Source organism: Enoplosus armatus, chromosome 20, assembly GCF_043641665.1.
Source record: "Enoplosus armatus isolate fEnoArm2 chromosome 20, fEnoArm2.hap1, whole genome shotgun sequence".
Classification (NCBI taxonomy): Eukaryota; Metazoa; Chordata; class Actinopteri; order Centrarchiformes; family Enoplosidae; genus Enoplosus; species Enoplosus armatus.
Window position 1 is genome coordinate 12,153,822 of NC_092199.1, and position 26,812 is coordinate 12,180,633.

At 42.3% G+C, this 26,812-nt stretch overlaps 7 protein-coding genes across 9 annotated transcripts; 2 read left to right on the top strand and 5 right to left on the bottom strand.

Annotated features, from left to right (window-relative positions):
• Window positions 1–746: 746 nt before the first annotated feature.
• Window positions 747–6,448, bottom strand: anks3 (ankyrin repeat and sterile alpha motif domain containing 3). Its single transcript, XM_070926934.1, has 16 exons — window positions 6,414–6,448; window positions 5,785–5,982; window positions 5,471–5,669; window positions 4,538–4,659; window positions 4,382–4,463; window positions 4,095–4,212; window positions 3,843–3,986; window positions 3,382–3,507; window positions 3,135–3,247; window positions 2,882–3,046; window positions 2,660–2,784; window positions 2,418–2,559; window positions 2,041–2,308; window positions 1,883–1,954; window positions 1,696–1,788; window positions 747–1,615 (listed from the first exon to the last, which is right to left on the bottom strand). Exons 2-15 carry the CDS (start codon window positions 5,949–5,951, stop codon window positions 1,706–1,708), a joined length of 1,926 nt encoding a protein of 641 aa, XP_070783035.1. The 5' UTR covers window positions 5,952–5,982; window positions 6,414–6,448; the 3' UTR covers window positions 747–1,615; window positions 1,696–1,705.
• A 534-nt stretch (window positions 6,449–6,982) lies between these two features.
• Window positions 6,983–8,677, bottom strand: c20h8orf33 (chromosome 20 C8orf33 homolog). Of its 2 annotated transcripts, none has more exons than XM_070927562.1 (5): window positions 8,547–8,677; window positions 7,992–8,461; window positions 7,820–7,910; window positions 7,527–7,673; window positions 6,983–7,390 (listed from the first exon to the last, which is right to left on the bottom strand). In XM_070927562.1, the coding sequence occupies exons 1-5, from the start codon at window positions 8,572–8,574 to the stop codon at window positions 7,176–7,178; spliced, it is 951 nt and encodes a 316-aa protein (XP_070783663.1). In that variant the 5' UTR covers window positions 8,575–8,677; the 3' UTR covers window positions 6,983–7,175. The 2 variants fall into 2 exon arrangements, with proteins under 2 accessions (XP_070783663.1, XP_070783662.1); XM_070927561.1 differs by having other exon boundaries at window positions 6,983–7,399.
• Window positions 8,678–10,322: 1,645 nt separating this feature from the next.
• On the top strand, window positions 10,323–11,928 carry h3f3d (H3 histone, family 3D). Its single transcript, XM_070926958.1, has 4 exons — window positions 10,323–10,387; window positions 11,167–11,301; window positions 11,519–11,672; window positions 11,776–11,928. Exons 2-4 carry the CDS (start codon window positions 11,174–11,176, stop codon window positions 11,902–11,904), a joined length of 411 nt encoding a protein of 136 aa, XP_070783059.1. The 5' UTR covers window positions 10,323–10,387; window positions 11,167–11,173; the 3' UTR covers window positions 11,905–11,928.
• Window positions 11,929–12,640: 712 nt separating this feature from the next.
• Window positions 12,641–14,691, bottom strand: uqcc4 (ubiquinol-cytochrome c reductase complex assembly factor 4). 2 transcript variants are annotated; one of them, XM_070927535.1, is made up of 3 exons: window positions 14,651–14,691; window positions 14,121–14,367; window positions 12,641–13,188 (listed from the first exon to the last, which is right to left on the bottom strand). In XM_070927535.1, exons 2-3 carry the CDS (start codon window positions 14,210–14,212, stop codon window positions 12,873–12,875), a joined length of 408 nt encoding a protein of 135 aa, XP_070783636.1. In that variant the 5' UTR covers window positions 14,213–14,367; window positions 14,651–14,691; the 3' UTR covers window positions 12,641–12,872. The 2 variants fall into 2 exon arrangements, with proteins under 2 accessions (XP_070783636.1, XP_070783635.1); XM_070927534.1 differs by having other exon boundaries at window positions 12,641–13,191; window positions 14,651–14,687.
• Window positions 14,692–14,797: 106 nt separating this feature from the next.
• On the top strand, window positions 14,798–24,301 carry LOC139303251 (uncharacterized protein C7orf50 homolog). Its single transcript, XM_070926998.1, has 6 exons — window positions 14,798–14,837; window positions 15,288–15,439; window positions 15,533–15,634; window positions 21,819–22,030; window positions 22,379–22,460; window positions 22,933–24,301. Exons 2-6 carry the CDS (start codon window positions 15,302–15,304, stop codon window positions 23,110–23,112), a joined length of 714 nt encoding a protein of 237 aa, XP_070783099.1. The 5' UTR covers window positions 14,798–14,837; window positions 15,288–15,301; the 3' UTR covers window positions 23,113–24,301.
• On the bottom strand, window positions 15,636–17,788 carry LOC139303249 (G-protein coupled estrogen receptor 1-like). The gene is made up of 2 exons (XM_070926995.1): window positions 17,736–17,788; window positions 15,636–17,426 (listed from the first exon to the last, which is right to left on the bottom strand). The coding sequence occupies exon 2, from the start codon at window positions 17,256–17,258 to the stop codon at window positions 16,116–16,118; it is 1,143 nt and encodes a 380-aa protein (XP_070783096.1). The 5' UTR covers window positions 17,259–17,426; window positions 17,736–17,788; the 3' UTR covers window positions 15,636–16,115.
• Window positions 23,945–26,755, bottom strand: gnptg (N-acetylglucosamine-1-phosphate transferase subunit gamma). Its single transcript, XM_070926996.1, has 11 exons — window positions 26,631–26,755; window positions 26,466–26,520; window positions 26,306–26,373; window positions 26,082–26,136; window positions 25,838–25,921; window positions 25,618–25,711; window positions 25,322–25,436; window positions 25,155–25,237; window positions 24,830–24,958; window positions 24,631–24,712; window positions 23,945–24,544 (listed from the first exon to the last, which is right to left on the bottom strand). Exons 1-11 carry the CDS (start codon window positions 26,695–26,697, stop codon window positions 24,465–24,467), a joined length of 912 nt encoding a protein of 303 aa, XP_070783097.1. The 5' UTR covers window positions 26,698–26,755; the 3' UTR covers window positions 23,945–24,464.
• Window positions 26,756–26,812: the final 57 nt, after the last annotated feature.

Consider the following 26,812-nt stretch of genomic DNA (forward strand, 5'->3'; position numbering starts at 1 on the left):
GTCTTCCACTCTTGTCTGCCATCGAGTGTGTAAATCAGTAGCAGATGATCTGAATAGATGATAGTCCTCTGCCCCTGGACCGTTTCAAAAAATTCAACTAGTCTTAGTGACACATAAGCATGCTGTATTCTGGCACACAAAACAGGAAAGCTTTCACAGATTTCAGAAGACATACTAATAAAAAAAATAAAACAAAGCAGTGCAGCCATATGACAAATTTCAAAACACAAATTTGAATGGGGCACAAACTAAAATGCAAATTTGAACAGTAGCACAGGTGGTTAGTAAACAGCATTTTTTTATGACAGCTTAACATATGACTGGTACAGTAATCATCATCTCTAGTCATTTTCCCATCTCCTCAAGCAGGAGGGGAATCCCTGACCCCGAGGCTCAGTCTACACTGACCTGCCCTCTCCTAACATGACTATGCTGCTGGTGGGTATTTCTATTTTTTTCTTCTACGTACTGTTTGGATCATGTTGTCCACACGTGTGCACATAACCACTCAGCTTTTCATGTCTCTGCTAACATCAATGCTGTGGGGCTTGAAATAAAGTTGCAAGCTGTCATGAAATTAGTGTTTTTGGTACATAATTATGAATAATGAATGATGACATGAGAAGCAAAAGTTGTCTTTCTTACAAGGATGTGATGCTTAAATAAAAAAAAAAAAAAGATTGTCTGTTGTACATGTACACATCTGTCAATTTGACAATTCTGTCAAGTAGAAAAATGACACAGAATTGAAGTATCCACCTTCAACTTTCAGACAACAAGGTTTTAATTCACGTCCAAATACAACCAAGACTATCTGGCATTTTAAAGATTTGGGAGGATTTCAGGCTCACGTTAAAGAAGATACACAGTGAATCCACTGAAAGGTAACTAACCACTTGATTGCACCACTGAGTGAAATCTGAAACTGGACTGACTGTCAGGTATTTGTGGTTTGAAAAAGAATACTATTTATCACTCTGCATCTGTGTATATACATGACCTCAGAATTACAGTACAATGGATTGAAAAGACCTTCCCTGGTGGAACATAATGGTCTCACACATTTAAGCTCTTAAAAAAGCACTCAGCAGGACATTATATTTCAAACACCTAACAACAGCACACAAATAACAAGATATCATTCAAATAAAGTATACCTCTGCAGAACTTTAACTACTTTTATTAAATGTACCCCTTCCGCTGGTGGCATGATCATAATTTAAACCACATTTCATACAGGAAGAAAGTACAGTTTTTTTTTTAAAAGTTCACAGTATTACAGCCTCTGATCCTCGATCAGTCCCTCCTCCTCTCTGTGCGTTTTCACAACCCAACCAAAGGAGTCCAGTAATACACCAGCACAAGCGTGTGAGGGCCAGTTACCCTTCCTGCCTGTTTGTCATTTCCCCGCAGCAGCTGCCGTTGCCCTTGGCCTTGTCCACATCTGGCAAGCTCTGGTCCATCAGCCAATCCCAGAGGAGCAGGAGATCAGCTGCTTAACTCCCCGAGCCGCTCTGGTCCAACAGAGCCAGCCTTTTCTTTGGCCTTCTCCCATTTCAGTGAGGTTGTTCAGGGTGGTTAGATCACCCTCCGTCAAATATTGGCTAAATGGCCTCTTCAAAAGATAAGAAACAAAAGTTATTTTCTCTTCCAGCACTTGTGTCCATCCAATGAGAGTTTGTCGTAAGTACTCACCTGTTAAGGTTTAAGGCCGTTCCCAGCTATCTGAGACTTTTTCAGTGGCACTCAGTCGCCTCAGACTCTGAAGCACTGTTTGCAAGGTTCCCGCTGTGAAGATGAAACAACAAGGCATTAGCATTAGGCTCATCTGATGACACAAAACCACTTTAACACATCATCACTGAGCATTACACCATCTTACCCAGTTCTTCTTCATGGGAATCCAGCTTCTTTATTAGCTCTACCACACTGGAGCGTGTCAGGCCCTCTCCGGCTGTGAGAAGAAGTAAAATCATTAACTTTTTTTTAATCATTCAAATTGTCAAAAGGTGTTATCCAGCACAGGACACCTCAACTCACCTTTAACACCAGTGTTACCTTTATCTTCTACACCAGTATAAGAGCTGCTATTCCCATCAGAAGTAAGACAGGAGAGCAGTTCAGTGTGACGGGCCCTGCACTCCGCCAGTGTGGCATTCATGTCCTGAGCCAGCCGGTGGTTCTCCACCAGCTCAGCATGGACCCTCCTCCATGCCATCTTGTCCTCCATCAGACATCCCTCCATCACGGTACGCAACTCCTTCTCCTGAGACACCTGGCTCTGCAGGCTCTCCACCGCCTCGCAGCGCTTCACAGGGAGAGAGTTGGTTGAATGTGGGTAAAAGGTTTTCAGTTTGGTCAAGTAAAAGTCAGAAATGTGAATTATTTGTATGGCAGTGAGTATCTATTTTCGTTACCTTGTGCAGCTGAATGGCCATCTCCTGCATCTTGGCCTCAAGCTGGTCGGCATAAGCCTGTTCCAGAGCATCGCTGGGTGGTCGAGCACTGCTGTGCCACCTTGCAATAGCCGAGGTCATCTTACGCTTGGGTCCAAACAATCTGGAGAGCAAGAACAACGGATTCAGCATTTCATACCACGAGAAAACAAACTCTGTATGTCCTGGGGTAAATGTGGGGTAAGAGAGGCTTGAGGTCTTACGTGATCCCTATTTCTTTTAGATCATTTTCAGTCAGGGTGAGAAATATCCGCAGGTCAATGTCTTGCTCCTCAAGTAAGGGGAGATACTTAGAAAAGCCAAGTTGTTCCAAGAACTCTGCCAGATCCTACAAGAATAGAAGGTTTTAGGGCCATGAGCCACACACACACCCCATTAGAGGTCAAACTACTGACGCATCAAAAAGTGAGCAAACGTAGACGTACCTTTGGACCAGTGTAGGAGGATGGAAGACCAACATGTGGCCGCATCCCACAGTTCACTGTACCACTGGAGTGAGCTGCATCGTTGCCTCCATGGCGACTTTTGCCTTTTGAATGATGACCCTTATTTACTCTGCGAGAGCTGCTCTTTTTGCCTTGGTCAGAGTCCTGGTGGAGAAAAGTACACAGTGTCAAATCTGAATCAAATCTGGTGTTTGACTCCAAAACAGTGGGATTTCTGTGCTCATGTGTCCACCTCGTTACTCTCCACGGAGCCTTCCCAGTTGAGGCCAATCGCGTGAGGCAGGCCTTCGCTGCTGCTGCTGCTCCTCATGGTGGGCATGTCATTGTCAAAGAATGGACTGTCATCTGTGATGGTATCATATAAAATTAATTGCTTTAGGCACCCAGGACTTTAATCAATGATCATATTTCTACCAAAGACACATATTTCACTTCTTATTTTAGATGTCACAAAACATTGGCAATCATGTGCCTCTCACCTCTGCTGCTGTTGCTCTGGCCGTCCAGCTCGTTGATGGGTGAGGTCACGTCACGGTAGCAGATGCCCTCACTCTGTTCACCAACATCACGAAACGCCATGAAGCCTGGCGGCACTGCAGGAGGCTCTGTGGGGGGCAAAGCGGTATTAAGAAACCCACGATATAGTAATGAATGGCAGCATGCCAGTGATGAGTGCTTTTTTTTTTTACAGACTAAAGCTTTCTGCCTAATTTCAAATACAGTGTCTTTGTTATCATTTCTGTGATGAAACCTCAATATAGAGTCCTTCAGCACACTCAAGGAAAAACTACCCGCTGTACACAAAGTAGTGTAATTGCACAGGCTGATTATAGTTCCTTTTTTTACAAACTTTTGTGTAATTTGACTTAACAACTAGAACCACTACACTCGTAACAGTGCGAATACAGGTTGGCAGACTGGATGTCTTATGTGACACTACCACACAGTTTGCTGGTGCCTCCTACTCGGAACTTGGCGATGGCCTGGGGCCCATCATGGATGCTAACGCCTTTAGCTCGGCTTCGACTCGACCTCGGGGGTGCGCTGTCCGAGTCCTCGGAGGAGCTCAGGTCTTCAAAATGTCCTGACAAGTTGGAACACACACACAAAAAATCAGAAAATAAAAGAAAAAGAAAGGACAACAATGTATTTTGTAGAAATAACCGAGTAGTTAAACTGTTTCAACAACTACCTAGTTTTATCCTTGGAGTACGTGAGTCAATGAGGCTGACAATCTTGGTATAGCCGTACATCATGGCTAGGGCACGGGCAGTCTCTCCTTTAGCGTTGCGGTCATCCACTTTAACTTTCTGTAAAGGATTAAAACAAAACAGATGTCAGGATTTCTGTGTGAGCAGGACAATGAGCCTCTTCTTTGTGTAACGGCATCACCCATCCTCAGTGGCAAATTTCCTGGTGCTGTAGCTCCGTCTAGAGTAAAGACGTAGAGAGCACATTTGTGGACGGTACCCTACTCACGTGATCAAGCAGGAACTGAACAATGATTTCATGTCCAGAAGCAGTAGCCTCCATAAGAGGAGTGAAACCAGACCCTGGCTCCCTGTGGATGACAGAAAAAGTAATGAAAATCTGTCTGAATAGAGTGTTGCAGTAGTTTGGTGATGACACACTCACTTGACATTAGCATCAGCGTTGTTATCCAGCAGGAACTTGACCATCTGCTGGTGGCCTGTGCTCGTGCAGTGGAACAGAGCGGTCCAGCCTCGAGAGTCCTTCAGCTCCAACTCAGCACCTTGCTTTTGGGGTGCAAAAAACAAAAAGGCCTTTCATACTCTGAGTAACAAAGCGTTAAAACATAGAGCTGTAAACACCTTATCAGGAAAATAACAAAGACTTTCATCTTTACTAGAGCGCATTTCTTAAAACCCAACCCATGCTGAAGACTGCTGATGCTGAAACTTCAGCTTATGAATTTGTTTTATCCAAATTTGTTTTTGGCATTGAAAGTCTTAACACAAAATACAGCTGCTTTGACAAGAGCCCATTCTGTGACCTATACACTGGGTAAAGACCCAGCCTGATCTGACCTTAAAGTACTCCTATGGACTTATACAATATTGTAGGAGCTTGCACTGATGTTTATGATGATGAAATCAACTTACAGACTTAAGACTTGAAACATGTTGGTGTGTCGGTTGCTGTCAAATATGTATATATATATATATATATATATTATGCTATTTTAGCATGATAAAACGTCTGAGACATGAGAAGGCTGAAACCTTCCTTGTTGGTACATTCAAAGCCAAAATCTGGGTATTGAGAGTAACCTGCCAAACAGCAGCCTTTTGCATTAGAAATGCCTTTTACGACATTGGTGTTTGCTTTCTGTTTCCAATGACACTTTTATGAATACAACACTTCTCCGGCAACAAAACAAACAATCCAACAACTCGGCATGATTTCACTTGTAAAGTGTGACCATGTTGCATGGGGATGTTGCATTCAAAAATAAAACTTAACTGAGCAAATGTCCTGCTTGGATTTCTGAACACACCAACATACAGTAGCATGGCATGAACTGTGACTGTCTGAGCCGTTTTGTACCTGCAGCAGAAAGTATGCGATACTTTCATTCCCACAGCTTGCTGCCAGCATCAAGGGGGTTAATCCTTTGGCAGTGGAAGCATTTACATTCACACCAGCCTCCAGCAGGAGATTTGCAATGTTGTCATGGCCGATATAAGATGCATACATCAGTGGGGTCCATCCTCCAATGTTCTTGCCATCCAGGTCCACCACACGTCTGACAAGACACAAACTATTAATACACATCGTGAAATGTGCCACAAAGGCTGTGGATGAAATGAACACATCTAGTTATTACATTATTATACATCTATTATTATACAGGCACCCACTTTTTGATGCACTCTGCCACCACGTCGTACTGGCCGATGGAGCAGGCGGTGTGGAGGTCCAGAGGGACATCCAGCTCCTCAGGTCGCACCAGGGAGTCACCCAGCCACAGAGAGAGGCTGGCACCCAGTTGCTCTGATTCACTGGCTTCGTCACTAAGCTCAGACATTTTCCACCTCTTCACTCGCCCCTCCACACACCTGAAAACAGAGGTGGCCCTGAGACTGAGCACCAAAGTTAAAGACGAAATGTTCAGCACAACAAAGCCCTGGATTCACATTTTAAAAGGGCATGTTACCTGAATATCAGACACCGAGAGTTGTTAAATGTTCCGGGGTTTAGCTTGTGATAAACGTACATATAATAATACTAAGTTAGCTTCTGGCTTGCAGTTACTTGAAGGCTCGTGTTGATTTATATCTTTAACGTTACTAGCTTTAATTCCCAACTTTGCTCTTTTAGCTAGCTCAACATTAGCTTTGCGAGATAACGTTATCCCGGTATGAACTTTTCCCCACCACACACCTACATATTAATCTATGGCTAATATGAATTCCCCAAACTGTCAAACGACAACCTCAACGAACCAATATTTCACAATGTAGCCGAGTGTCAAGAGTTAAAGACTTACACTCAACAGGTACCGTTAGTTTGTTTTCTCAGCGGCTGAAACTTTTTTGTTTTGTGTGTCACACTCAATTGTGCTCGTGTTGAACCGTGCCCCGCCCTTTCCTGTTTGCAAGGTACTGCTGAACTTTTTTAACAGCAAAAACATTAATATATATCTGGCCAGTGTTACTTAAACGTATTCTACGCAGCCCCCGGAAGGTTATTTTGCGCCCCCTCGTAATAAATGTTGCCGACAGTAAACAGCCACTGGCTGTGAGCACAGCTGCAGCGGCTCTGCCTGGCTGTGCTGGTAGAAGCTGTGGCTGTGGATCTGGTTATTGCTCCGACTCCGGCTGCATTTACCATCAGCCAAGAAAGCCTCTATCAGATATGACAGATGTGTTACCAGTACAAGGTCACAGCCATAAGTATAACAACCAAAGCAGCCATCGCTACAGCCACAATCACAGCCACAGCTGAAGGTGAGCCCACTCACGCCTTACACAAATTGTGCTTTACTTATAACTGTTTTGTTATAATTTTACAAAACAATATTCAAGAAAATACAATGCAAATAAAAACACACCATGTTTTATTTAGAAATATGATACAAGCAGTCAGCAATGAAAGATTTTGAATATACGCATTGTGATGGTAAGTGTCAGTTTCTTTTATGTGCTTTTTATTGTTTCCATCACAAAGAATGTCCAGCACACAGCTCAGACCAGACTGTCCAGCCACAGTCCAACATAATGTATGGTGAAACATGTCTTCAGGGTACAAATCAGAGAAAATTGAAGCGAAACTCCCCCTTTGATGGAGTAAAAACAAAAGCTGACGTCTCCCCCTGGGCCTGAGATGTCGAGCCTGTATCCTGGGCTACAGTTTGTTGCAGGTGCTCCTCTGTGGCTGGTGTCTGGGTTTTGACATCAGCTCTTCGGTGGAAAACACATTTCTTTGGAGAAGCGGACACAACTTTGACCTGAGCTGATGCAATTTCTGTTGGGACTGGAGAAATCTGTCAATTAATAGCACTTCAACCACACCTAAAAATGTTCACAGTTCCAAGATGGACCTTTTAACACAGTGAGCAACCTTTCCTGTTCAAATCAGTCTACTGCTAAAATCCACTCACCGCTCTGCATGAGTTTGTGCTGCTTGCTCTTCTCCTCATCCATTTTCTTCCTGTAATCTCCAGTCATGGCTCGCATCACCTGCCTCTTCTTGGCCAGAGGAGCTTTGGAGCTTCGTAGAGTCTTCAGGGCACGAGAGGCTTCCTCCTCTGCAGGGGGAGAAAATTGTCACACCTCAAAGCAATTCAGTATCTGTCACATTTAACTGCTTACGTGGCCCTGTTTGGACTTCAGGACTTCTGGATGCATTTTAGTGACAAGTGTAAACTGGTGATATGTCGGGTAAACATCATACTCTGTTTTGGTGTACCCTTCTGGGACCTCATTCCCAATTCCAGGTGCTCGATGCACCAGTCCAGCTGTCTGTTCAGCTGCTCTTCTGCACTCTGAAAGACATGCAGACATAAAATCAGCTAATCAACTGGAACCCACCATGATTACTTTAAAAGAAAACATTTCACACTGACCAGCTCTGTGTCCTCGCCTCCTTGACTCCCCTCAGCCGAACTTGGCTTCTGCTGCGGCTCTGTGCTGTCCGAGGGTTTTTTCTTTCCAGACTTCTTCTTCTTCTTGGCTTTTGATTGCACCAACGGTTCTAGTGGAGAGTTAACCTCCTGCAGCGGGGAAGGCTTTTCCTCTTGGACGCACTGTTGGCTGCCTGGAGAGGAGGCGTCTGGGGTCTCTGTCGTATCCATGTTTTCAACAGGTGTAACAGGAGGTATCTGAAAGTTGAAGGCAAAGGCAGAGCCCTCTCCTGTAAAGGATGCCCGGCTCGCTGCTGGTTCAGCCTGGTCTGACGGTGGAGATGTTTCCTCCTGAAGTGCTGGAGAGTTGTCTGGGTGGAAGTTAAATCTGAAGGTGTTGTCACTGCGAGTCCAGAGGGGCTTCTCAGCTCTGCCGTCAACAGGAGCGGAGCTGTTTGACTTAGGTTCAATATCTGTTGAATGAACATTCACGCAAACATTAGGATACCTTACTTTTGGGGGTAAGTGCGCAGCACTTGTAATGAAATCATAATGTACCTATAAACAGCAGCCTTTGCTCGGTCATGCTGAGTCTTCTGGTGTTGCAGGTTTTCAGCTGAAAGTCGCCTTTCAGACTCAACTGTTTAACTCGACGCTTCAGGGGCACTGACACGCTCAGCGGAGCAGGCACAAGTTTCAGCCAACAGTTTTTAAAATTCTTCTATTTTCTTGGTTCCCGTGAAATCGTGTTGTGTTCAGAAACTTACCACTGGTGTCACTTGACGATAGGTCCGTCTGGTAATATTTCCCCAACGCTTGTGGTTCCGCTTGGTGGTGTTCTCGTGGCCCAATTGGCTGAGTGAGTGGATTGACACACACGACTTGTTTATTTGCATATATTTTTTAATGTTTTTAAAAAATATATACGCAGACTTTACAGACTGATTTTATGTACTTCATAGATGAAAAATAAAGGAAGACAAGGAACATGGAGTTAATAGATATACTGGTCACCACAGATTTATTGGAAATAGAATTGAAAATAAGGTTTAATTTATAGCTGTAGAAAAGAAAACTTTTACATCCTGAAAAAACAACACAAAAACATAAACCAAAAATTGTATAAGATGTGAAAATGTAAAAACAAAAACAGGTGAAAGAAATATAAAGAGGACAACAGTAAGATAAACAAAGGCTGTCATCACTGTATGCTAATAAACAGCAGTAACAGGAAAGGGTCATTATATAGACAATGAAACAAGCTGATTTTGTTGTCAACGGCTTTTGTTGGCTGGGTGATCTCTGAACCCTCCTCTTTTAACACAAAGGCTCAGGGTGTTTGTGTCCTAGGCCTGTTGCCTGATGCTTGACCGGGTCCCAGGACTGTCATGGATGTTCCCTAAACAGATGTTGAGCTAAGAAAGCAAGGAGGACACCGTCAATGTATAATGTTAACAGAAGGATCCACCAGCATGATGCTGGATTTGTTTGTGGTGCTCTGTACTAACTCAGGTCTTCACACAATGGCTTGTGCTTTTTCCCAAATCTTTGTGGAAGTATAGAGATGTATTTACGCAGCTCATGCTGTGTTAGGTTCACAATGCTTGTCTTGTGCACACTATAGGCTTGCTAAATATAAGAAACTTGGTTTCCTTCCTTTGGTTAGAACAGGTCTGCAGTGACTTTTTGTATCTTTCTTCTTTTTTTCTGAGGATTTGTTCAGATTTCAGAATATAGGCAATTGTAATTGTATGGACACTCAAAACAACTGGCTTTTGCTAAAGACTGAAGGTTTGTAAGCACAACTGCACCCCAAACAGAATTGTTATTAGCATTAGTATTAATAACTAGGCAATAACTTATCCCATGGATTTCCCCCCATCCATTATTGAAGATACTTATTTCTATACATTACATAGAATATCCGTTGTTCAGTAGGATGCTATTGTTACTGTTCAGCAGCATTGTTCCATTTCGTTCAATTTAATGAAAAGAGAAGGATTTGATCGGTGAGCATCATATTTTAATAAATAATTTGATAAATCCTAAGGATGTAGAACCAAAAGCTAAAGCCAAAACTGTGCGGACTAAGAAGAGGCTGTTTCAGGTTCATGAATTAATGCAGAAAAAAAACACAAAACATGTCGATACCTCACTTCAAAAGAAGGTACTTCTTGTCCCATCCTACTTCAAATGCAGAGGCAGCGATCCTCCTTTCTTCCTCCACTAATCACATTCCGTCAGGGATTTGAGTCTGGGCCAATCGTGTAGGCTCAGGGGCGGGACTTCGAGGGCAGCTCCTCTCAGACTATAAATAACACCTCCTGCCCTCTCCCGTGGATATAGTCAGCTGAAACGAAAGACGAGGATATCAGTTTTCCGGAAAATAAACACAAAAGGTAACGTGAAAGGTTTTACTTTCAGTATTGGGATTTTCTACATTAGATGTTAAAGGTGATCAATTGTATGGTGTACTTTGATTTTCAGATCGTTATAGTACATTTAAATACAGTTGGACTACCGTTTACCGTCAGTCAATTGACAACAAAACGGCGCGCGCTATTGCCAGTTGGCTAACAATTAGCTACATTTGAGGGGCTCTGTACTAACTTTGCTTATCAAGAAACTCGTGTTATTACAATTAAACATACAATTAAGCCTTACTTCACGTGTATAGTTGAATATCACATTAGCTTAGATGGCAACTGTGTCTTAATTTTGTTGTAAGCCTCTGGTGGCTAGCTGGCGCCATTTTGCAACCGTCCATGCTAGCTTTAAATTTGCTTGCCAACGACAGCAAAGAAACGTGTGTGTGCCCCGTAGCTTAATGGTGGCGGAGCTTTAGATGGGCTTGTTGTATTCAATTAAAACTATCGGCATATCGACAATGGTTCGACACTACCTGCACATTAAGAAGCGGCCAACTGACAAATGAGGGGTTGCCGCTAGTAACGTATATAACGTTTGCTCTGTTTTTTCTTGTAGCGATGTTTATGGTGAATATGTGTCGGAAATGTGTATTTATATTTAATGATGTGAGTTAATGGAGTGTCAATGGTAAAGCTGCTACCTGCTATACTATGCTGCTATGGCAGCAATTTGGTCTAATAAGAATAAATTATGCACTTTTTCACAATTCGTTGTTTGCTTCATCTTTTGTTTATTTTAAAACCGGCAGGTGAAGTATGGCTCGTACCAAGCAGACCGCTCGTAAATCTACCGGAGGAAAGGCGCCTAGGAAGCAGCTGGCCACCAAAGCTGCCAGGAAAAGCGCGCCATCCACCGGCGGAGTGAAGAAGCCCCACAGATACAGGTACATGCTCAAGAGTGATCAAGTTTCTCTGGTAGTGCTGTTGGGCTGTTGTGGTAGCGGATGTTGCTGCAAAATGTCGAGACTGAGAGCAGCAACAAATAACTCGGTACATGTTTTATTTCTGAAACTAGTTGCTAGCTAGAAAAAGTGTGATTGACGTTACAGTGAACATGTATGTGGTCAATGGTGTTAAAGATGGCACATTTTCTTGTTGCAGGCCTGGCACTGTTGCTCTGCGTGAGATCCGTAGGTACCAGAAGTCCACTGAGCTGCTCATCAGGAAGCTGCCCTTCCAGCGTCTTGTCAGGGAAATCGCTCAGGATTTCAAGACAGATCTGCGTTTCCAGAGTGCAGCTATTGGAGCTCTGCAGGTGAGATGGCACTTTGTTTTGTTTTTGTTTGTTTTTTCAATTTTATGCAGCAAGTTATTCTGGCTCACTTGTGTTAAACACATTTTCTTCTCCCTTTTTGTAGGAAGCCAGTGAGGCATACTTGGTTGGACTGTTTGAGGACACCAACCTGTGCGCTATTCACGCAAAGAGGGTGACCATCATGCCCAAGGATATTCAGCTGGCCAGGCGAATTAGAGGAGAGCGTGCATAAATGATTGGATTTTATCTTTTTAGTGGGGGGTGGGTGGGACTGACTGGGGGTTTGTTTTGTAAATCTTGGAACTATTACCAGCATGTGTACCACCTAATTTGTCATTTGTAGTTTCAGGCATATTTCTTTTTGTACTTTTTCATTTCACTCTTGACTTTCTCAACTGTCCTGTTCAGATTAGAGCTTCATATCTGTAAATGCTGAAAAACAAAATATTCCACTGCCTTTCTCAGGTTTGCAAATCTATTTTAGGATCTGTACCTTTTTAATCCTTTGTGTGCATGTCATAGGATTTCTTGTCGTGCTGTAAATAAACTTTCCGCTACCTCAAAATTTGACTTTTTTTGGGCTGGGTCGATATCTGAATACACTACTTTGGTGGGTAACAATAGCTTGAATGAGTACATTGCAGGGCTGCAATATACAGTTCTAATTTATAGGTTGCATTAGATCCTAGACTACCCATAATGTCACTTCTTTGCATCTCTGGTCCCTTCCTGCCCTATAACTGCCCATACCTTTTCAAAACTCCATGCCCCAAGTGGAGATAAAACTGACAGCTAGGGCAGTTTCCTCCACTTGACAACTCCCCATGACTAGTTTATTATGTAAAATCTGTGGAGACCCCATTGCTTGAAAGTACAGGTGCTGTAGTGGCAGAAGTGACACTGGGAAAAACTGCGGTTACATGCATGTTTACATTGAGTAACTCGACTACAATAGAAACCAAAGCTCAATGGCTCAAACCATTTTAATCCACATGCTATAGTCAAACACTCAACTGAAAATACACAAAAGGCAATTGTATGGTCAAAAAATGTAATTCATGTTTGTAGTATTGGACGGCTTCACCATTACACCTTCAGCGTTGTCAGAGCAATGAGTTTGTGCCACAGCCAGAAATACTACACCTTTCACAATAAATATAGCCTTGAATATATACATCCAAAGTCCCACATTCGTTAACTTCATTTATTTTGTTCCTCCTCTTGATCTGAAAGCAAGCCAGGTAAATGTTCGTACAGCTCCTTCTCCAGATGTGTGTCAACGGCTGTCTCGTTTCTCAGTGCACACCACAGAAGGAAGCTGGTGCAAAACAGGCTGATGGGGAGGACCTTCCACCAGGGCCGCTCAAACTGGCTCCCCATGGAGCGGTCAACTTTCCAGGTTCTGTGACTGGCTTTACTGGTGGAGAACTTGATGGGCTCATTGTTCACCTCTTTGTCATCTGTGGGTGCTGCTAGCCTCTGAGAGCTCAGAGCGAGGGGCCGCACACTGTTCAGTCTGCTGGAGAATAAAAATACACCAGTTAAAATGACAGTTAGATTTTACATATAAAGTTGTTATAATTACCTTAATGGGGGCAGTTTATCTACATACTCAGTACTCAAGATTTTGCTGTTAATATGTCGGTACTTTTAATGAAGTAACATTTAAAATCTAGGACTTCTACTTGTAATGGAAACAGTGTCACACTCAGAACATCAACAATTCTTAAATCATCAAATTTGAAAGATGAAAAATCTGTTATGTGTTTATATAAATAACACAATATGTTGTTCATTGTGAATTGTAAAACAAATCCAATGGGCCACTGGCAGCACCCATTATTATTTTTACATGATCTAAGTCATTACTTTAAGCCCAGGCAGCAGTTAAAACTCATGATGTAATATATCTCAAGTACACAGAGAGTCACCAGGTCACTGTCAGTAGACCAACTCCAAAATGTGTCATCTGATGACAACATCAGTCCTGGCTTGTCAGAAAACTAAAACTTTAGCTCCTGTATTGTTTTTTTTAACTAGTGTAGTAGTTACTTAAGTCTGTGCTCTCCTCAGTGCCTAACTACCAATGAAATGAACCACTTCAACAGTTTACTGTAATACGTGTAATACCGTGACTCTTCAGATGCTGTAGCGATAAAGGATATAAAAGGTTAAAGCGTTAATCAAATAGTGACAGGTACACATCAAAATATGTGACCCTGCTTGTGTCTATGGGTTCAGATTGTTTCAGATTGTAACAGCTATCAAAACGTGTGTCTCTAGATCTAAATAGTGTGGAAGCACCAATTAGCTGACAGGTTACAGCTATTACCACGATAAAAGCATTCGCACATTAGGTGACATTTATTACAGTTAAAACCTTGTCATTGAACCACACCGCCATTGCAGAGTCAACATGGTTCCTATCAGGGTAACTTCTATACTCACCTCACGGTCGACGTAGTGTTACGAATAAATATCCCTCGACTGAAAGCAACGCGTGTCAGACCGGTGAAAACTCGTCCTGCTGTTGGAGACATCTCGGACAACTGGTCATCTTAGTGTGCACGGCGTTAGTTCAAAGAAACTGATGGTTTTCTTACCAAACGCTCCTTGGTCAGGTCATGTAACACATCGTTGTGTAACCTTGAATTCCTTCCGGCGCCGCTGCTGAACGCCGGTTTGGACCGTTCCACTAAAATGTAAATAATCTGAAATCACTCTACAGAATTTGTCATGCTTTGTCATCAAAAATGTTATTATTCCTGTATTATACTGTTATCATTAACATAATGAGAGGATTAAATGAGATGTTTGCAAATCGTTTGACATAACAATCTTCCTCAGGGTCCATTTGCAAGCTGTTCTGGAGCGTCCGATCATATTACACGATGTTTTCCTTGTATTTCCAAACCACTCGCAATTCCGGAACAGTCATCACTTTTCAGGTCACATCACTGTTTTGATAGTATATATACCAGGAATGCTGAAGGTTTCATTAGTTTTATCATCGAGGGTTTTGGAAGCGGGCACACCCGTTGACCAATCACAAAACAAAGAGTCATATCCGTCCAATCACGCTTCACCTCAGCGGTATCACTTCCTGATTGTGTTCCCATGCTCGTTGTGTGCTTCCAGAGTTCAGCACGTTTTTAAGCATTTCAGGTAAGCACATAATACAAACGTTTGCTCCATGATTAAGTTTTACTGGGTATAGCAGTCAGGCGGCCGTAGAAACCATCGTACCCAGCGTAACATTCGTGTTTTTGGCTGTAAATAACTGTTTATATTTTAATGTGAAATCGAGCATATTCCGATATTTGTTCATGTGTATGGCCTGATCAGGCCATCAGCAATAGTAGGATAAAGTTGGGAATAAAGGCATTTTCATGCAATCGTATGTGTTGTCCGGTTGAGTATTCATATGCAGTTGTACTTCAGGTCAATATGTTCTTATGTTTTTCTGTGTTAGTGTCATAAAATGTTCATCACAGAAATTGAAGACTGCAAAATCACCCATCCTTCTTCTCAGTCACTAAGGCTTATTGTCTTTCTCTTTAATACTGCATACAGTATGTCTGTGTATCTGTAACATGCACATGTTTTTGTTTGTAGGAGTAAATTATCTCATGGCTAAGAACAAATCTTTGAAACCAGACACAAAGCCGCCTAAAAGGAAGAAGTTGAGTTCAAATGCCAGCGAGGTGCATGCAGACGAAATGATGGACACTAAAATAAAAAAGAAAAGGAAAAAGATGGAAGTAGAGGTAAGCAGCCCAGTCCCTTTTACCTGTACCTGTTTTAGATAGAGACACAACCTGAAATTGCTCAAAGAAATAATGAATGTTTGTTTAATTCAGGAGGCTCCAGTACAGGTTCCTCATGTGACAATCACAGCAGATGATAAAAAACAGAAAAAGGAAAAGAAGCGCAAGAAGAAACAAATGACAGAGCAAACAGAGGTAAGAATGTTAGCTGTTTACTTTAAAATGTGTCAGTCATTTTATGTTTCTGTGAGTACTCAGATTAACTCTGAGCTGATTTGTGTTGTTCCATGCAGAAAACTCTTTATTAGTATTCCTAATAACACAGTCTTGTACATCAAATTCTAAAAACAAGGTGTTTAAAGGCAGTGAAAAACACAATTTAGAGCAGTTTTTAGTGTTTTTAGGCCCAGACCAGTAAGTGAGAGTTGACATTGTATTCTTACAGTTGAGTTGAATATTCATTCAAATAACATCAGAAATGTATTAAAAAGTGGCATTTAAATTTGAATAAAGTTGAAGGCACCCTGTAAAACAATTGATCCAAAATCCCAATAAATGGTGGGCATACACCTTAAATAACTCATTCAGCTTAAGAGTTTCTACAGCAGTTGTAGTTCTTACTTTTACATTGTCCAGTGATGATAACTGTTTTTACACTCATGGCACAGACATGTTGTTATTTGTTATCTGCTTGACCTACCGTACTCAGTTGACATTTATTTGTGGGGAGTATAACAGTTTGTTGAAGGATGTTAGAGCTTAAATGTGAGGACTGGTTTGGTCTGTTGCATGGGCTTGCAGCTGGCACATAGATGGATGTTCCTGAGGCTGACCTGTGCAGCTTGGCCCATCTGCTCTTTTGCTGAATAAAAAGCTTCAGTTTGTCCCGAAAGGTCTCCCCGAAGAAGCTGTAGATGAGCGGGTTCAGGCAGCTGTTAGTAAAGGCAGCCAGCCTGACAGCATGACCTGTCAGAGGGTAGTCCTGCCGCAGTGTGCCGCCATCTGTGTCACCTCTTAGAAGGTGAACACTTACAAACACGTTCTCCGGGAGCCAGCACAGGAAGAAGACTAACACGGCTGCTGAGATCATCCGCAGGGCTTTCTGCCTGCGAGGCCTCTGCTGTGGGCCGTCCTGCTGCCTCTGGCTCCTCTGGAGCACCTGTGCTATTTTCCAGTAGCACAGACCCAAGATGCAGAAAGGCAGCAAGAAACCCAGCATCACCTCCAGCCACTGAATCTGGGTGACGTTGGCGAAGCAGAAGTGGAGTTCTCCAGCGTGCTGCCCTTGAGCGATAGCAAAAGGAAGCACGGTGAACAAAGACGAGGACACCCAGATAAGGCAGCAGCTGAGGCGTGCACGTGGCATGCTGCGACCCATGAGGCCGGTCAGTGCGACAAAACGGTCAAAGCTCATCCAGGTTAAGAAGAAGACACTGCTGTACATGTTGATCTGCTGGAAAAGGTTCATGAAGGTGCAGAGGCCGGCCATGTTGAAATAACCCTGCTTCAGGTTGAACACCTCGATCAGAGAGTCAGCTACAAGGGTGAGGTCAGCCACGGCCAGGTTCACAAAGTAGAGGTCTGGGGCTGTCAAGCGGCCCCTGTGGTCCAGGTTGACCACTAAGATGAGGATGTTCCCAATGAAGCCGACGGGGAACAGGAATATAGTGTAGAGGCAGGAGAGGAAGAGGCTGATAACATAATGCTGATGGCTCTCCGAAGCTGCCTGCAGAAAATCAAAGACGACTGCCATTTGCGTGTCATTTAGCTGAACAGTGAAGTTATACTCAGTGATGACTCTGAACATGGTCGTGTCCATATTACACTGGTGTTGATCTGGTGTTAGCAGTAGCTAACCATTAAGTTGCCATAGTTCTTAGATTTCCAAGGGTCTGTAGCCCCTGTGGAGTCCGTGCTGCCATCTGTTTCCTCTTTCTGCACTGTGGTCCTCTTGGATGTATGGAGGAGTTGATGCCCGCCCTTTGTTCTAGACAGAGAGGAGAAGTGCAGCAAGTCAGCAGCTTGTTTTCAGCTTCTCAAGACAGAGATTTAGTGTGAATGAACAGACTTTCTGGAGGCAACAATCATTCATTCGTCAGTCATTTAGGGGTTTAAGGAGCCAACTGCAATGTCCCTGGTTCAACTCCAAGTGGGGACTTTTGTTGCATGTTGGTCCTGTTCTATCTCTCACATTAATGGTACAATTGACAGATGCAGTGACTATAGACACTATAAGTCAGTTCAAATGAATTTGTGATACATACTTTGACATTAATACAAGTCAGCTTAAACTTACCTTAAACTTAAGTTTCCTTGCACTGCATTACGGTCCTTCTAATCCTTCTTGTCCGTATGGTGGTCATTATGAAAGCAAGTGCTGCAGTAAATCTAGTGAAGTGTTGTGGTGCCACCCACCACTCATAGCAAGAAACACAAACACACAATGCAGGTACAGACACACACACACACACACACACACACACACACACACACACACAAATCATATGTTTTTAGCCAAACATGAAAACAATCATAGCTTCATTTTATTAGCAATACATTAAGTAGTCTCAATGAACACTCCCTATGTATTTTATATGGATTTATTTCATTGCATAAATAATTATGTCAAGTGGGGAGCTGGAGCCAACTTGTCAACACTGGCACTGAAGTGTGAACACGACTATGATTGTAGAATGTTAAAATATATAAATATGGGAGTCTGGGGACTTTTAGCAAAGACGGACTGAAGAGTATATTTACACAAAACAAGATGACGGACAGACAGGAATAGTCGCACTTCATCTTTTCTTGCTTCGGACTCCTTAAAACACAGAGACTGTTCACTTAGCAGCACTTTTGCTTTTTGTTTCGGTTTACAGTCACCTGTTTGGGACTGTAGATGATTTACCACGTTAATGCTATTTGCATCGAATGATTTTGTGATTTTCCTCCATGGAATAACATATATTAGATCTTTGCCACTATGATTTTACACCATGTGAATCAGGCCTCACATTTCACATGACGCCAACATCTTATGCAACCCGGCTCCTGTATTAATTTTCCTACTGGTCCCTGGTTTTGTGCCAATCTGTGTTGGCACCGATGCAATATGTGATCCATGCAGGTCGGTTATTCCTAGAACTGCCGCCCGTCAGTTTCTTGAAATGAGTTGGAAATTTCAGTATCACTTGTCTGGCTTGTTTTGGTTCTTAAACAGCTTTAAAAATAATGACATGAAGAATACTGAGACTGTTGGCCTAAATGTCTGACTTTTATTTTCCTTGACTAAATGTTTCCTATGTGGCATTATGGGCATTGCAGAGGTTTTTCCAAGCATTTTGTCTAAATGGGCTTTTGTGCAAATCATGTCAATGCAAACGGAGTCTGTTTCCCGAGAAAAGAGGTGTGTCTAACAGCAGGTTCAAGAGGTATAATTGCACATACTGTCCTTTTTTAATTGTCTTATTCATAGTTGTTGTTTATAACAACCATGTAAACCTATTATTATAGTAACTTTAAGGACTGTACCAACATGTTGCACAATTCCGAGGATGTACAGCAAAACATTTATTTTTGTAAAATAAAAATGTACAATGACTTTCAGTCACAGGAGACACATGTATATAAAAACATTTACATTGTCACTTAAGAGAAAAACAGCAAAAGCATTTAAAAAGTGAGATGAAGAATATGTCTCATACATCAGATGTCGAAAGTCTTTAATTTGATGCATCAGAAGAGTCCTGTTCTCATGGACGAGAGAGTTCTTGTCCTCTATGACTCTATGTCTTGCAGGGTGTCTGTGATCTCGATGTGGGGAGCTGTGATGTTTCTGTTGGGCTGCGTGCGCCCTGGGCTTCGACAGCAGTCCCTCAGCTGCCTAAACACTCCGTGGAGACTCTCTCGACATGGCCTGTGCATGAGCAGCACGAGCAGCAGGCTGGCGCTGCTCCCTGAGAACAGCACAAACTCAGCCACGCTCAGAAACGCTGTCTCACGTGGGCTCAGCCCCTCCCTCTTTAGCTGTGCTCCTCTCACCAGCGCTACGCTGTAGAAGAGCTGGCAGAAAAACATGACCACGGTGACTGTCAGGAATACGGGACCCTCCTCAGAGCCGGAGAGGAAACGGCCTTTAGATCTCCACTGCCGGACGCAGCCACCTATCAGAAGTCCCACTTGGAAGATGTAGGGAATCAAGAAAGCCAGGCACAACCTGGCAGCTGCATACGAAACACCAGCACGGACTAGATCCATAAAACATTCACCCTTTGTCTGCAGACCATTGCTTGTTCCACGAAGCCCAGCCAGCAGCAGAGAAATCAGGACAGAAGTCAGGATCACCAGAGCCGCACAGACCCCAGACTTCCTCAGCAGGGCGTGGGATGGCGGATCCAGGGTTAGGACATAAGCCATGAGCACTAAGACCAACAGGCTGCACAGAGAGGCTATGTTGATGGTAAAGGAGAGAGCAGCACAGCCCAGACCTGTGGTCGTCAGGTAGGCAGGTCTGTAGGCCACAGCGTGGAGAGAGAGGAGCAGCAGCAGCAGCTGGAAGCCACAAAAGGCCCAGAGCAGGCAGTCGAGCCAGGCCATCCGTCTCTGGGCTCTGTAGGTCTGGATGAAGCTGTAGAGCACGAAGCAGCCTGCGATGAAGCCCAGCCCAGCCAAGAAAATGTAGACGTAGTTTGCTCTGGAGGTTATGTCATTGGCTGCAATTTGTTCAGGTAGGTAGGTAGAGGAGACTGTTGAAGTGGAAGTGTCTCTGATGGTGGAACTGTCGGAAAACGGAGCCGTGGTGCTTTGATTAGACTGGAAATGAAAAGAGAAAACACCCAGCGATGAAATCCTGTCCTCCTATAGCATCACCACTGTTTCTCAAGCATTTCCTCCCATCAGGGGATGAACATAAATGTAGTGAACTATCAGCAAAGTTCAGATAATTTGGCTGGTGTCTGTAAACCAGCTGCTCTTTTAGTGCACAAAAACAAGTGGAAATACAGTAAGAGCGACCTCGTTTGAGTAATCAAACTCATTTACACCCATTTTAAGCAGTGGTTACTATTGCTCAGCCTATGAATCACTGAATGGGTTCTCCACAGAAACATACTCTTACAACATATAGTACATTTCCTTCCTAAATGAACTCAAAGTTGAGCTAAAGTTTGAACTTGAACCGGAAGTCGTCATTATAGTACTCTAACAAAATATATAGTAAATGTTTTCTTTCTAAAATCTTTTCTACGACCAAATGTCTTGGTTGGCCAGTCTTTGTCCGCTCCCCTTTGAGGAACTGCCTGCTCAGTGAAAACACATGTTTCCACTTACCATTTTTGCTTTCGTCACCCGCTCGTCTTCTGTTTTGTATCCACCGGCCCGACGCTGCTGATTCACTCTAAGCTCTGAAAATGATGCTTGTTGCATGGACACGATCCGCTCACTGTGAAGGGCTTTTATATTTCTGTGGGCAATACTCTGCCAGCATACTTTCAGAGTGACTTCGTGGCCATGTGATCAAAATCTTTTCCTGCCCTCCCTCCCTCCCTCTTTTTTTTTTTTTTTTCATCACCGTGCAGACGGAGGTCCGTTAAATCAGAGAGCATACTGAGTCCCTTGTTTAACTTCCCCTGAGAGTTAAATGCAAGTCTGCAAGTTGTGCTGTGGTTACTGACTACAGCAGTGAAATGGCTTCAGTCTGGTTCTTTATTTCTCTTTTAGAATAAGTAGTAGAATAAGTATTTCAATTATTCTGTAGACAAATAGGGAGATAGATACTCATACTTGGTGTTGTCTCCCAGCATATTTTCTGCCAGGAAACTGAAATCCAATTTTTGTTTTGTCTTGAAAACACCTGCTTTTCTGCGGCTCTTCTGTATGATTAAACAGGTGGTTATTTTTAAACAGTGAAACCGTGTGCCGTGGATAAGCGCTAGTGCTTTTGAATGCAACGCTGAAGGGATGTTGTGCACCACAGTAAACTTCACCACACAGTATAAATGAGTGTGGTGCTGACCTCCATAAGGCGGTAGATACAGGAAACGTCCCTCTTAGCTGCAGCGCAACAGGAAGCGATCCTAACCCAAAAAGCTTTCATTTGCCTTTATGCTGTAGAATAACAAAATGCCACATTTATTTTTCAGTCATAAGAAAGATAAGCTCTGCACGAACCCAGAAAACTGTAAAATAATAGAAAAGTGGCAGTTTATGTACACAATTGATTGTTCTCACATGTTTCTTATTCAATCACAGTCAGCGTGAGTTATTTAGGGATGTTTGATAATGATTGTACACAAACACAGTAAGTGATAAGGGTCTACAGAGGAAGGTCTGTTAATGTAGATAACTCCCATGACATTTTGTTTTGCTTTTTGTGTGACAGATTTCAAATCCACCCTGTCGCCCAGAGGGGGCGCATGAGAGGGAGGGAGAGGAGGATTTGAGCCCTGAGGAGAGGCGGGTCCTGGAGAGGAAGATGAAGAAGATCCTGAAAAAGGAGGAGAAGAAGAGGCTTAAAGCTGAGGGAGAGGCCTCAGAGAAATGTGAAGCAGCTGGACCCATTGCACCTCAGCAGGCATTAGATTACCTCACCTGGTAAGAGCCACTCTTACTTAGTACAGGCCTATGACGTCATCACTTCTTCCATAAGAAACCATAGATGCAAAGCAACCTCATGTCTGTTGCCACTTAACCAGGAAGCAAGGAGTAGATCAAAAACACTGCACATATGCAATTTTTATATTTACTTTACAAATACTGTTGTGGTAATGTTGTATTTTCTGTGGTGAATGTGTCTTAGAGGTATTGCTTCAACTCTTAAGTAACTGTTGAGGTTGTTATTTGTATTGAGTGTATACATATACAGTTTCTGCTTTTTGCACTAGTTAACTGATGTAGTATTGCAGCCCACACCTACAACTTGTGCTGGTTTTGTGTTGGCAGCTGGGCTGAAACCCGTACAGAGTGGAAGTTCCAGAAGACCAGGCAGACGTGGTTACTGCAGCACATGTTTGACTCAGAAAAGGTAAAATTGTGTGTGTGTGTGTGGGGGGGGGGGGTTCAGAGGTTTCTGAGGTTTCTGAGGTTCAGAGTGAGGGAGATGCTGATCTCAGAGCTGTGTCTTCCTGTTGATTAGTTTATGAGTTACACCCACTCTCTAATCTCCATTCAAAAAGTAGGACACATTTTTAAGACTGAGCTTTTTATTAGCATCTTGTGAATGTAGCATTTTTGAGCTGTTACAAAAACATGTGTAGAATAGAAAGGTGAATCTATGAAAAGTTAATTTTGGTATTTCTAAATGATTTCACCTCATTTGTGTAGTTCTTGCATTATCAATCTTCATGAAGTGCCCTAAAAGTACATTTAAAAATGCTTGATTGTGCTGCCTTTCAAAATTACATTGTTTTAGAAGTACAATAACCTGTACATTTACTACGAAGAGCTTTTTATTAACTTACTTAAGCAACATGATCATTTATAATACTCATTCTCAGATTCCAGATGAGAAGTTCTCCCTGCTGCTTCAGTACCTGGAGGGGCTTCGTGGAGCAGCCAAAGACACCACAGTGCAGAAGGCCTTGGCCCTGGTTGAAGAGTCGGGAAAAGCGCCAGAGGACACAGTTGTCCAGCAGAGGGCGCACAGGGCCAGAGAAGTTATCCAGCTGCTCTCCTAAACCCACCACCATGGAAAAAGGGCATGAAGTCCACCAGGAAAAGACTGATGTTTGTTGATCAGTGGACTGAATGATTACCCTGGTCTCAAGCTAGGACAAAAACTTGTTTTTTATGTCGTTTTTGGGAACGCTCCATTGTGGAAAGGTTGAGTTTTGATTAAATGACCAGTATTGCTCATATTTTTAAATTTGAATGTGTCTAGATCACTTTTTCTTCTCTTGTATGCAATGTTGCCTGGTAGTGATCAGTCACCAAAACCATTTTTTTTTAAAGTTATAACAAGTAAATTTTTATTACAAGTCACACAGCAGCTGATTTTTTACTACTTTCTCAAATGTAAAGAAGTCAGAGGACAGAGTCCAGTTTCACTGTCATGGACAGATGAGGACAGATGAGGAGAGATGCAAGTCTCCAAAGATGAGACCGAGAGCTGAGAGACTGCTGGAGTTAAAAGTCTCAGGAATGTCTGTAGTCGAGACATGCTTGTGCCTGTCAAAGCCCATAATCTGTGAAGTCACTGATGAGAATAACTTTAAGGTATAAGTATGATGGCTTTACAACTAACTTCATGTTCCATACATGTGCATTTGGGAAGTGTATGTACTTATTTTTGAGAAATAATGTAGATTCTTAAACTAAAAAACAAGCTTTGATGTGCCCATAATTCATATCTCCTCTACGCCCAGAACAGATTTACAGTAGGTACAGGAGCAGCTGCCAGTTCTGGCTGCAGGATCAGGGAGAATGTGGGCCTCCTGCACTACATAGGCACATGTTTAGACTCTTAATTCAGGTTACAAACTTTTCAGGAAGGAAACTGAGTCTCTGTGGTGACATCACTTCCTGTATTTATAAAAATACACCCAAATACAGTACACTTAAAATTCCAAAGACATATATACAAGATAGTCTCACTGTATCAAGCCACACACATAAATAACACCATAAGTCTATCTGTCTTCACTTGTAACAGTTTTTAGGGACTCAATTTTCTCTTGTAAAAAGTTTATAAACCCACTGAAGACTCAAAAGTTGAGACAAGAAAACTTATAAAACTTTCCATTTTCTCTAAAAGAAAACATATTTCTCAATATGTTGTGTGTTCACAGAATTTGATTCATTAACAAGATGATCCTTTCTGATGAAAGCCAGCCGAATGTCATAACTCCTCTTTAAATAAAGGGTCTGCAGAAAGTTTGTAATCCACAAATGAGTTCAGTTTTTCTCAGAGTCGCTTGTTTAAATGAACCTTTCGTGCTGTCCAGTGAGTGTCTGTGTCGCTTGCATTGACCGACGAAATCTTCGAATTCAGTCAGGTGCTTTTAAATGGAGACGGTGCTCTGAGGGATTTTCAGTGCAGATCAATAAGGCCGTTGTCTCCCCTTAGGTGTTGATCCTTAACTGTCGTGCTCACTGTGCCTTTTGCTTCATCTGCGACACCAAAGATAGTACACAAAAAAAATCATGTTATTACACAGTATATAAAACTTAAAGTGAAGACAGCCTAGTTCACTTACTTTGCTTTGAATCGAAAGGAATATTGTGTTGAGTGAGGAGAGCATGCAGCCGCTCAATCTCTTCTCTCTGTTTTTGGAAATCCTGTACACAAATATATTAAGAGATTACAAGGTTTCTGCCACACATTTTAAGCAGTATTGTAATCATTGTACATCATTTTGTAGGCTGTTATTTGGAAGAGTACGTAAATATACACACCTCCGTACATTTCTGTAAAGAGTTGTGTGTTTCTGAATTAGCTGCAACTTCTGGCAGCTTTATCTTCACTTTTTGGCTCTTCAGGAAACCAGCATCCTCAAAAATATCCCTCAAAAGATTGTTGTATCCCTGCAGCAAACATACATTGTATGTTAGTGGACAAGACCATTAGATAAATTACCAAACTGGAATAAAAATTGTAAATAAGGACCTTATAATATGTAAATTACTGTATAAATTGCAATGCACATGCAACAAAGGACTATATATCTGTGTTAAAATCACTCTATATGTTTCATCAGCTTGCAAGTGATCGAGCCATTACCTGCTCCGTAATAAGACCTTCATAGCGAGCCTGCTCAGCCTCATCCCATTCCCTTTGCAGCTTCTCACTCAGTGTCGGGTACACTTAAAAAGAGCATACAAATGATAAGAAAGAACTATTAACACTGACTTAACCCTGCTGACTTGTGCTGTAAGATTTTGTCTTACCTAAAAGAGAATGTGGATGGCAAACAAGCGGGGTCTCAAAGGTTAGTGAGTACACACAAGTACTGGGTTCTGAGACTTGAGCAAGTTTGCTACTTGCACTGCAGACAAGAATCACCTACAGAAACATGACAAGAAAGACAAGACTCTTAGTTAAATATTAATTGATAAGTTTGCTGTTAAGGGTTTCATTCATTATCTCAATGTTACTCATGGTGTTACTGAATTGGTCCTATATTTAAGGGAGCTTCTGTTAAGTGACTACCAGAATGTGTTTAAACATTTAAAACCCCACTCACCTTTGTTTCCCTGTTTCTGGTTCCGCAAGCATCTCCGTCTCTCATCCACATGCCCGTGAAAGTGTTGTTTACTATTTCCCACTCCTGCCAGATCCTGTTAGGAACACACAAAAGGCTGCTCTCACAACATACCCACAGCTTATTTACCAATCATCCACATATTAATATTTGCAATAAAGGTAACTGTGAGTAATGTAAGGTAAGGTAAACTGCATCTTACCCCAGTATCCCACTGTAGGCATTCCATCTAAATGACTGCTCATGTTGGGTGATGTTGTGAAATGGACAGAATTCATATTTATACCTGCAAAATGACCAGGCAAACAAATATAATGTTTTTTTCCCCCAAATACTTTGATGTAACATGCATGAGTCCAACAATCAGCATACAAAACAAGGTTAATGTAGAGAGTGAGTGGAAATCACATCACATATCATGCTCACATGAGATGTAAAATACTTACGTTGACTCTGTGAAACTGAAGCACTTTCCAGCAAGCCGATGAAGATGTGCAGGACCTTGAGGAAGACAGGAAGTGTTGATGTGATGAATGAATTCAGTGATTGGCTGATCAACAAAAAAATCTTGATAACTTTCGGTCAACATCTGGTTAACCATTTTCTTTTACAACTTTTAAACACATCATTAAATTAAATACAAGTTTTAAATTATGTCGAACTATTTTACCAGACACTGGAAAAGGGGTCACTTTAGGCTGTAGTCTGCTTCCTTGGGCCAGAAAAGGATTGTTCAACCTAACCACAGAAACATCGAGAAAGTCAGTCAAAAAGGGGCTCATGTCAACACTCACTGCACACTGTGACAGATATGTTTCTGCTTAACGTACCCAAATGTGTTTGGCTCCTCGACTATCTTCATTTTACCGGTGAATCCATAGTTTACTGTGTAAAAAACACAAGTCGACATCAGACTCACCACACCACCACAATGTAATGTTGCGCATCTGGTTTGGTAAAACAAAAGACACTCAGCGGAGTATATAAGCACTTACTGAAAAGAGACACACAGACCATCCACAGTCTCAATAAATGATATATTCCGTTACACAAAGAGTGCATGGCTATTTTTTTAGTGACTAAAATGTGCTACTGGCTCGTTTTCTTGCTACATTTCCTGCTTTGATGGTCGTTCGTCAGATGACAGATCACGTGATCAAAATAAACTTGAGCATGC